This window comes from Dipodomys merriami, unplaced genomic scaffold (genome assembly GCF_024711535.1).
Source record: "Dipodomys merriami isolate MVZ:Mamm:240054 unplaced genomic scaffold, mDipMer1.0.p SCAF_56, whole genome shotgun sequence".
In the NCBI taxonomy this organism is placed as follows: domain Eukaryota; kingdom Metazoa; phylum Chordata; class Mammalia; order Rodentia; family Heteromyidae; genus Dipodomys; species Dipodomys merriami.
This window is the reverse complement of record NW_027206135.1, coordinates 4,165,496-4,176,018: the sequence shown is the minus strand read 5'-3', so window position 1 is coordinate 4,176,018 and position 10,523 is coordinate 4,165,496. Positions and strand designations below refer to the sequence as shown.

Below are 10,523 nucleotides of genomic sequence, written 5' to 3'. Positions count from 1 at the left end.
CTACGCAGGCCCAGGCACGTCGGGCCTGGGAGAAGCTGTGGATCGGAGGGCGCGGCCGCTCAGGGAGGTGGGCGGGACCAGCGGCGTGACGGCGCGGAGGAGGCGTGGTGGGCGGGCGGGAAACGGCGTGCGCCTGCGCACTCTGCACCCCTTGGGATGGCCTCGTGCCCGCCCCCCACGCGGACAGGTGAGTGAGGTGGTCGGTCGGTCCTTCCCGTTGGGGTTCTCAGGTGCTGGTTTTGTTGGTTTGTTTTTTCTTTTAGAGACTAAAAGTCTCACCTAATTGGCCGGGCTTGGTGCGCTCCTGGACGGAAGCCATCCTCCCGCCTCAGCCTCCACGCGGGCGGGTGCCACCACCCCCAGCTGGATGCTGTGTGTGAAAAACGGCTTTCCTGTTCCGCCATCACTTCTTTTTATTTGGGCAGATTGACAGAAACGGATCGATCTGGGGGGCGGGGAGCTAAGCACACCCCCCTCCCCGCCGGGGTCCCCCCCCCGGAGCCGAGCAGCCGTTCCCTCCCCGAGGCTCCCGGGCTGGGCTTCGGAATGGGCGGCCCCGCGCCGAGGCCTGCGGGACGGCGCCGCGCGCCACCCGGCGACGCGGGGGCAGAGGTGCCCGTTCCCGGGTCCTGGGTGCCGAGTCGCCCCGGGCGCGCTGGAAACCACTTTGGGAGAGGAGGGGGCGGGGCCGCTGCTGAGGAAGCCATCTGCTGTCCCGTCGGTGCCCGGAGTGTGGAAGGAACCCCCCGCGGCCGGGGCCAGGCTGTGGGGCCTCCAAGGAAGCTCCTTCCCGCTTCCACGTACAGACTGTACATGGCTGGGGCTGGGAAGGTGGCTCCGTGGTAGAGCGCTGGCCTTGCATGCCTGAGGCCCTGGGTTCGATTCCTCAGCACCACATAAGCAAAAAGAAAAAAGCCGGAAGTGGCGCTGTGGCTCAAGTGGTAGAGTGCTAGCCTTGAGCTGAAGAGCTGAGGGACAGCGCCCAGGCCCAGAGTTCAGGCCCCACGACTGGACCCCCCCCAAAAAAAATCACATGTTAATGGTCCCCCCACCCCCTTAGGCCATGCATCCGAGGTAACTTTTACCTCTTCAGATAACACTTGGTATCCAGAACTGGCTTCAGTCTCTCCTCCTAAGTCAGATTTCCATCCTAAAGGCTTCTTTCCTGGGGGTCAAGTCGAGAAACTGGACCTAAATCCACACTACCTCAAGCAGTTATTCCCCATACATACCTTTTATCTAGTCACATGAGTATAAAAATCCCTTTATGGACAATTTGGGAAAGATTGAGGAAAGATTTTCCGTGCCCACCCCTTTTTCTCTGTCTATACAGATGTTATTCAATAATAGGAAGATCTGCAAATTTTGTATTTTGTGATTTTAATTACCATAGAATTGATAGCCAAGGTAATTATTTAAACAGATTGAGGATAAGTTATTGCTGGTCCCCAACTGCCTATGAAGTATTCTCTTTTTTTTTTTTTTTTTTTTAAACTAGGGCTGAGAACCGAACCCAGGGCCTTGGGCACGCCAGGCGGGCGCCCTTCCGCTGGGCTAAACCCCCAGCCCCTGAAGTATTCTCTTGGTATTCATTTTAAACCTGAAATGTTATTTTACTTAATCATATTTCTTTTACTTAATCATATTATGGAAACTTAGTGTTCTGGTTCTTTTCCAGGGTCAAAGGAGTATTGCATAGAATGTTGGAGCATCTTTTTTTTTTTTTGTCTCCCTAGTAGAAGATGAGCCCTCTTTCCATATATATTATCTAACTGAATTATTGCAAGATTTCAGGGTTAATAATGTTCCCCACTTTAAGGTTGAGGAAATAGGTATTAAGTGGCTGGTAACTAAAGAAATGTACAAGAGAGGGCTACAAACCTAATAGTCAAAATGTAAGCCTGTTTTTACTCCACAGATCATGCTGCCTCTCAAATTCTGTAGTTCTAATTCTCTGAAACATCCTGTCAGTTTGTACTTCATTTTTGTTTGTTTCTTTTATCTCTTTGAATAAAGGTGCCATAACTCATGTACAGACAATAAAATAAAATTAGTTGTAAGGTAAAAAAATTTGTTCAGAACTATTATTAAAAGTAGAACATAGGCCAGTACCGGTGGCTCATGTTACTCCTATTTACTCAGGAAGCTAACATCTAAGATTCAAGTTTTTGAGCCACTCTGAACAGACAAATCCTGGAGACTCTTACTTCCTAATAAAGCTGCGATTGAGGGTGTGGCTAAAATGCTAGAGCACCAGCCATGAGTAAAAAGCCAGGGAAGAGCACAAGGCCCTGATTTCAAGCCTGAATATCCAAAAAAGCCACCTGTAAAAAGTTATCTATAAACTGGCTATGAATGTAGAGAGGTGGAAATGACATCTCTTCCCTGACTGGAAAAGCAATTTTCTGGGACACTGCCCCATACCCTTTGCTCCTACTGTGGAAACTCAAGACTACTCAGCAGAACGAATCAAGCAAAACCAGTTTGCTCCTGGAACAGACTTCTCTGTCTTGGCAGGTGAATGTCACCCCTGAGCTCACAGACTTCCTTTCTAATATCTAGGATCCTGTCAGCCTGCCATTATTATTTTCAAAGGAGTGATCCATTCTTTTTGAAAAGCATAATTTTAAAGATATTTTGACAGTGTTCCACAGCTATCACTTTGAATAACAATCACAAAGCCTAAAAACTGTTTCTCAATAGTTAGTCAGAAAGTCATTTATCTAAGTCAAAAGCAATAACCAAGAATGACTACTGGAGGGAGGAGTCTGTGTGTTTCAATGACCTATGCCAGGAATTCAAGAAGTAGTAAGACAGTAATGTAAAGCATGTGTTTCAGAGTTGCATTTAATATCATGCTCAGATTTTCTTTAATGGTTTGTATGGCAGTCAACATCTCCTGTTAGTAAATTTCACACGTTGTACTGGGTTGCACAAAATGGTTTCTTTCTTAAACAGTCATTAATCAGTTTTTAAGCCAAAAGAGTGATTGGAGTGATCCAAACCACATTTTAGATAATTTTAAAAATCAAAATAAACATTATTTTGAAATCCTCATGCTTCTAAAAGCTAACATGTTTCTGGAGCCTTGACTATTCATTTTTATAATTTGGAGTAATAGCAACTGACACGTTTACTGTTGTCATCAGGAATTGATCTCAGTGTTTTCTCTTTTTTTTCAATGTTATTTTGAATTCAAGATGCTTCTACCTTTTGAGTCACACTTCCAACCCTTTTTGCTTTCATTATTTTTTAGGTTTTTTTTTTTTTTTTTTTTTTTGGTTAGAGTGGGCTTGGACTGTGATCTTCCTATTTATATTTCCCAAGTAGCTGCAGCTGATTCTATGCGGGGGTTTTTTTTTTTTTGGTTGGTTGTGGAGCTTGAACTATGGGCTTGGGCACTGTCCCTGAGCTCTTCAGCTCAAGGTGAGCCCTCTACCCTTGAGCCACAGAGCCACTTCCGGTTTTCCAGTGGTTTATTGGAGATCAGAGTCTCATGGACTTTCCTGCCTGAGCTGGCTTTGAACCATGATCCTCTGCTCTCAGCCTCCTGAGTAGCTAGGATTACAGGCGTGAGCCACCAGCGCCCGACCCTATGTGGTTTTTTTATAAATTAATTTAATCCTTGTAAGCAGCCTTGTGTGGAAAAAACTGTCTTTCACTTTATAGATGAGGAAACTGAAGAGAAGAAAGACAAAAAAGATACCCAGTGTCATATTCAAGGAGAGATGTAGCTCCATTCAAACCCCGGCATTCTAGCCTTTGAATCTATGCATTTAACCACTATGTAAACTGCATTTCTTAGGCTGCTACAAATGTGAATATATTCCTAATTTTTGTTTTCTTCTGTTACTTGGCTTCATTAACATTTAAATTTACCTGCAGTTAATTGTACTCATTTAATCTGAGTCTACTGAATTATGTTATTTTTTTACATTCAACAAGCCAACATAAGAAAACTCACGAGTACTTGGTAATGTAACAAACTGCCATCAATAGGCTTGGACTCTATTATCAGCACCTTTAAACATTTTTCATCAGTCCTTTGCAGGGAGTCTAACTAAAGGCAAGGTTATCTGATACTTTTCAGTGCTAAGCCAGATAAGCCAAGTTGGAGACTTGCAAAGTACTAGACATTTGACATTAAGAAGAAAAGAGAAGAATGAATGAAGTAAAGATATTTAAAAGGTACTGAAGAATAAGAACAAAAGAGGAAGCTGGGTGCTGGGTGGCTCACGCCTGTAATCCTAGCTACTCTGGAGGCTGAGATCTGAGGATCGCAGTTTAAAGCCAGCCAGGGTAGGAAAGTCCGAGAGACTTATCTCCAATAAAAACTACTAGAAAACCGCAGTGGTGCTGTGGCTCAAGTGGTAGAGCGCTTGCCTTGAGCTAAAGAGCATGGGGACAGCGCCCAAGTCCAGAGTTCAACAGAGTTCATGCCTCACACCGACCCCCCCCCTCCAAAAAAAAAAAAAAGAACAAAAGAGGAAAAAGCAAGACTTTTTTCTTTGGTACGGGGGATTGAACTCAGGGCCTTGTGGTTACTAGGCAGGCAGTCTACCATTTGAGCCACATTCCTGGCCTTTTTGTTTTTGTTTTTGTTTTGTTTTTTTAATTTGGATAAAATCTTGCATTTTTGCCCAGGGTTGGTTTTAGACTGAAATCCTCCAACTATTGCCTCCTGAGTAGTTTGAATTACAGACATGAGTGTGATCATGTCCAGTTTATTGATTGAGATGAGGGTCTGGATAACCTTTTTCTTGATTAGACTTTGATCTTCCTAATCTCTGCCTCCTGAGTAGCTAGGATTACAGATGTATGCCACCACACATGCTCCTAAAACATTTTTTAATAGTGAAGAAAAAAGAAGCTGGGTGCAAATGGTTCAGACCTATAATCCTAGGTACTTAGGAGGCTGAGATCTGATGATCACAGTTCAGAGCCAGCCAAGGCAAAAAAGTCTGTGAGACTCCTATATCCAATTAACCACCAGAAAACTAGAAGTGGTGCTGTGGCTCAAAATGGTAGAGTATTAACCTTGAGCAAAGGCGCTCAGGGACAGCACCCAGGCCCTGAGTTCAAGCCCGAGGATCAGGAAAAAAAAAATAAAAAAGGAAAAGAAACCAATGGCAAATACCCTGTAAATAAAGTCCCAGGGAATGAAAAGGATAGGTAACCTGGGCACCAGTGGCTCATGCCTGCAATCCTAGCTACCCAGGAGGCTGAGATCTGAGAATCTCGGTTCAAAGCTAGCCCAGGCAGGAAAGTCCACAAGAGTCTTATATCCAATTAACCACCAGAAATCTGAAAGTGGTGCTGTGGCTCCAGTGGTAGAGGGCCCGCCTTGAGCTGAGGGAGAGCACCCAGGCCCAGAGTTCAAGCCCCATGACCAAAAAAAAAAAAAAAAAGTAAATTACCCCAGACTTTCAACTTTTCTTCTTTTCAGTGGAAGATGCCATAAACTGAGGGGAGTTCTGTGATACCTGGCCAATATTAAATTTTCCTCCTCAAAAACTCAATTATCTATTGTATTAAAATACAATGTAGATTCTCACCAATTTAGCTTCTAAGTTTTATTGTGACAATAATTAAGAAAAGGGGGTATTGAGGGTACGAAATGAAAGCAAAGCAAAGGTTGATGCAAAAGTAAAGTTTGGATTCTCAGAAGAAATAAAGGAAAATGAGGATAGGTAAACTTGGATCTCTATTCTTTGTCTATTAGTAAAGAGAGTACTTGGAACTGTGACTTGCCTATACTTCTCATGAGAAGTGTTTTGCAAAAAGTTTTCTTAGCAAAAGATAAGATTATATAGCCTGGTATTTTGGGAGGAAGGTTGGCAAAACACTTAGCTGTGCCAAATAGTTCAAATAAAAAATTCCCAAGGCATCTCAAACATTCAAGTGATTATGTATGTTTGGACTGCAGTAGGATCAGTGAGCAAGAAATCACCAAGTCTGGATTATAAAATCAGAATGCATTTGCACATGCTATATGCTACATGCTATATGCTATTTCAGCACTTGGGAGGCTGATTCAGGAAGATCAAATTCATAGAGAGACACTGCCTCAAAAGAAAATCTTTTTAGGTGAGGCATGCTGGTATAGCCTATAAAATCCCAGCTATTCAGGAGGTAGAGATGGGTATCACAGTTAAGGCTGGCCTGGGGCTGGGGGTGAATCATTTGAGAGCTTGTCTTGGATGTGGTGGCATGCCTGTAATCCAGCTAATTTGGGAGTCTGAGGCCAGCCCCAGACAAAAGCACAAGACCCCATTAGGGTCTTTAAAGCAAATAAGCTCAGTGATGGACAGCTTTTGAGGCCTGAAGTTCAAGACCTAATACTCCAAATGAACAGAAGTAATTTTTTGACATTTGTAGAATAGACTAGACAGAGGTCAAGGGGTGTATATATAATATATGTATTAATACATACTGAAATTGTAGAAAAAATTTTAAATGTTTTTGGCAAATAGGAAGGGCACATGGATTATTAGGTAAATTGCATCCAACATTACTAATTTAAGATAGATACTATGTACAATGTTACTGAATATCTATAGTTTTATTTGGGGAATTGTAAAAAATATAGTTTTTCAAAAGTTTTTTTTCCTCTAAGCACTATTGTTTCACGTGTTTTCTCAATAATGTTTATGCAGATGGGTATTCTAAGTTTCGGGTTGGTCAGAAACTTGATTTTTGTGTTCAGTCTGTTATGGGGAACTGCATTTGACCACTACACTTTGCAGACCCTACAGCTTGAATTACAGGGGATGTGTGAAACCTAATATTGTTGGTGAGATTTTCTAACAAACTGTACTGGGGCTGGGGTGGGATATAGCTCATTGTTGCCATGAACAAGACCCTGGGCTTGATCCCCAGCACTCTAAAAACAAACAACTCTATAGAACTTGAAAACTGCTTAAAAACAACAACAACATGAAATAATTTTGAAATCCAACAGTGAGAATAAGCCAGGGATATATTATGGCTAAGAGAGCTTCAGTGCAGGCAAGTAGACCTGCAAAGAATTGAGCATGATTGCACTGATGTGTACTGGCTTGTAGTAGGTATTTAGTCACATGAAGTGAAAACTGAAATTCACACAAAACATGTTGATGAAAGTATATTCTATATAATTGCCCCCCAAATAAGCAATCCAGTATTTGTTAATGGATAAAACCAACTATAATATTCCACATAAACACTAATCGGCGATAAAATATAAAAAATTAATTTATCTAACATGGTTGAATCTTAAGTGCATTTTTACTAAGATCATTGCTGGGACTGGGTGGAAGGCACATGAGGATTTATTGTTATTCTATTTTGTGTGTGTGTGTGATGCTTAGAATTTTCCATAATAAAAATATTGAAAAGGCATTTTAATGATATCACAATGTCTACATTCTGTACAGATGTGCCTAAAGTTCTATGTTCCAAGCCAGAAATACTGCACCTGAAATATTGTACATCAAACTGCTAGTTAAATGAAGACCAAGTCTAGTAATGTAAGTAATTTGATTTTATTATCTTCAGATAGAAAGCATTTTGAATGTTTCTAAGGTAAAACTTTAAGAGGGAAAGGCTTCTTGATTTTAAGACTGTAATTTCCCAGGTCCCTAGACACATTGCAGAAAGTTACCAGATTCTAGTAGTCAGACCTTGTAGTTGGAGCAGTAGGACAGAACATGATATAAATGAATACTTATCTATCTGTGTTGGTCAATAGAAGGGTGTCTGTGAAAGAAGACGGTTGTGAAAACTCTGTGTTCATACTTTGAGAGTATTTAACATTTGAGACTGGCAAATAATCAAATTCTCTTGAATCTAATTACTCGGGGTTAATTCTTAAGATTATGCACATGCAGTTCTATTTGTCCCCACTAAAATACTACCCATGAGATTTCCCCAGCTGTAATACATGCACATTGATATTTTAATACTTATCCTCCTCTCTCATAAAAAGACATACAGACAATTAAGAAGCTGGCCATCGGTTGCTCACACCTATAATCCTAACTACTGAGGAAGCTGAGATCTGAGGATCATGATTCAGAGTCATCTGGGGCCGAAAAATCTGTGAGACTCTTATCTCCAATAAACTACTAAAAAAGCCAGAAGTGCAGCTGTGGCTCAAGTGGAAAGCACTAGCCTTGAACAAAAGAAGTCTAGGGACCATGTCCAGGCCTTGTCAATCCCCCCCGCCCCAATAACAAAAATTATGAGGAATCAGTTGAGGGGTCTGGCTCACAGCAGAGCATATGTCAGGTACTGGGTTATAGAAAGTTTCTGCTCTGTTCTATGTATCTTGAGAGGGATTTGTGATAAATAGCTGTAGGCTTTATTTCAACTTGGAAATTTACACTTCAGATTTTTATATTCTAGTGTATATAAATTTTACTTATGGAAGCGTTTCAACAAATATTTGGCTCTCATTAATGACATACATGCTGAATTATCTAGAGAGATGTCTACTGTCCATAATTTTCTGTTTTCATGATACTTAAGTTTGAACTCAAGACCTTGTGCTTGGGGTTGGGAAGGTGGCTCAGTGGTAGAGTGCTTGCCTTGCATGCATGAGGCCCTGGGTTCGATTCTTCAGCACCACATAAGCAAAAAGAGAAAAGCCGGAAGTGGCACTGTGGCTCAAGTGTTAGAGCGCTAGCCTTGAGCTGAAGAGCTGAGGGACAGCGCCTAGGCCCAGAGTTCAGGCCCCACAACTGGACCCCCCCCCAAAAAAAAAAAGCCTTGTGCTTGTTAGACAGGCTCTCTACCACGTAAGCCACACCCTCAGCCTTTTGCTTTTATTACTCTTCTAATAGGGTCTTGTATTTATGTGTTTGGTGGTGGTGGTATGGGAGGACTAGACCTTGATCTTTCTATTTGTGCTTCCCATTTTGCTAGGATGACAGGTGTATACTACTGAGCCCAGCTATTTTTTTTTTTGGATCTTGTAAAAAAAAAATTTTTTTGTCTTTTCTTTTTTGGTACTGGGGATTGAACCTAGGACCCACTGAACTACGTCTAAGTCCAACTTTTTTTTTTTTTTTTTGGTTTAGCTGGCCTCAAACCTCAGTCCCTGTTTTCTTAGTAGTTATGGCTACAAGCCCACCATACTGGGCTATAGTTTATTTTATGTTTTAGAAATACTGGGGCTTAAAGTAGGGCCTTGTACCACTTGAACCATAGCTCTAGCCTTTTTCCTTTAAATAAGCAGTTGTGCAAAGGGGTTTCAACAAAATTTTCTAAATTTAATTATTTTTGCTTTTATTATTTTTCTGATAGGTTCTATCTTTTTTTCCTGAGCTGGCCTAGACCACAATTCTTCTATTAATGTTTACCATATAGCTGGGATGACAAATGAGAACCACTGTTTTCAGTTTTCTATTGGTTGAGATGGAGGGATGTATCTCATGAACTTTTTTCCCAAACTAGCCTTGAACTGTCCTGATCTTTACCTTCTGAGTAACTTGGATTATGGCTGGTGATAGAATTTGTTTGCTTGTTTATTCCAAATCTTTGGTTGATAATAGAATAGATGGAACCATTTTAGATACTGAATACTATGTACCCCATGCCAAAGGTCTAGGAATTTTTTTAGGGTTCTATGAATTTTTGTGTGTGTGTGTGTCAGTTGTGGGGCTTGAACTCTGGGCCTGGGCACTGTCCCTAAGCTCTTCAGCTCAAGGCAAGCACTCTACCACTTGAGCCACAGTACCACTTCCAGTTTTCTGGTGGTTAATTGGAGATAAAAGTCTAACGGATTTTCCTGCCCAGGCTGGCTTTGATCCGCCAACCTCCGATTTAAGCCTCCTGAATAGCTAGGATTACAGTTGTGAGCCACCAGTGCCTGGTGAGAAATATTTTATGCTTGGGAAAAAATTCTGTAGTTCACAAAAGAAAATTACAAAATCTCGTTATTCCCTAGGCTACTAAAGAACTCTGATTTTCTCTTTTTCACAGCTCTGAATCCTTTTTGCCATCATTCCTAGTCCTAGTGGCAAATGCAGCTCTAGTGTACATGTAAATGTAGCTCCTAGGGGAGAAGATTCTCTAGTGGAGCTAGGCCTGGATGCTCATATTCTCACAGCCTAATGCCATTGCAGCTTTATCTTATAATGTCTCTGGTGCCAACTCCTTGTTCACTAGGCCATTTTCTGAATCCCATGTAGGTCTGAAGAAAGGAGGCTGTATATCTTGTCTTTGCAAATGGCAAACCAATAAGGTAGCCCATGTCTAATAGTTGACTGTATTAACTATAAAGGATTAGCACCCTAAGAAGAGAGTGTTCTGTCCCTTTCCTTGTTGAAATGATTGAAATGAAGTGAAATGACAGTTCTTTAAAACGAATGAGTTGAGATGATTCGGTCTTCTCTAATTCTTCTCACTCTGTTGTATTAATTTGAATGACTATAAAAAGATTGAAATCTGTTTCTCTGAAAAAGACCCCAAAAGTTTCACTATATAGGATCTACACCTTGTCTTTGTATGTTCTGTTTTTTTTCCTTCTGCTGTTCTTCTAG

General features: G+C 41.5%; 1 protein-coding gene across 3 annotated transcripts in view; it reads left to right on the top strand.

Annotated features, from left to right (window-relative positions):
* Nucleotides 1-89: 89 nt before the first annotated feature.
* Nucleotides 90-10,523, top strand: part of Trim13 (tripartite motif containing 13) — a 39,548-nt gene continuing 29,114 nt past the window's right edge. For 2 of the 3 annotated variants that reach the window (XM_070000156.1, XM_070000157.1), the window contains exons 1-2: nucleotides 2,479-2,517; nucleotides 7,416-7,508. In XM_070000156.1, coding sequence (XP_069856257.1) covers nucleotides 7,488-7,508 — 21 coding nt within the window. In that variant the 5' untranslated portion in view covers nucleotides 2,479-2,517; nucleotides 7,416-7,487. Of the gene's footprint in view, nucleotides 188-2,478; nucleotides 2,518-7,415; nucleotides 7,509-10,523 lie in introns of those variants that run through there. The other variant, XM_070000155.1, reaches the window with a different exon arrangement.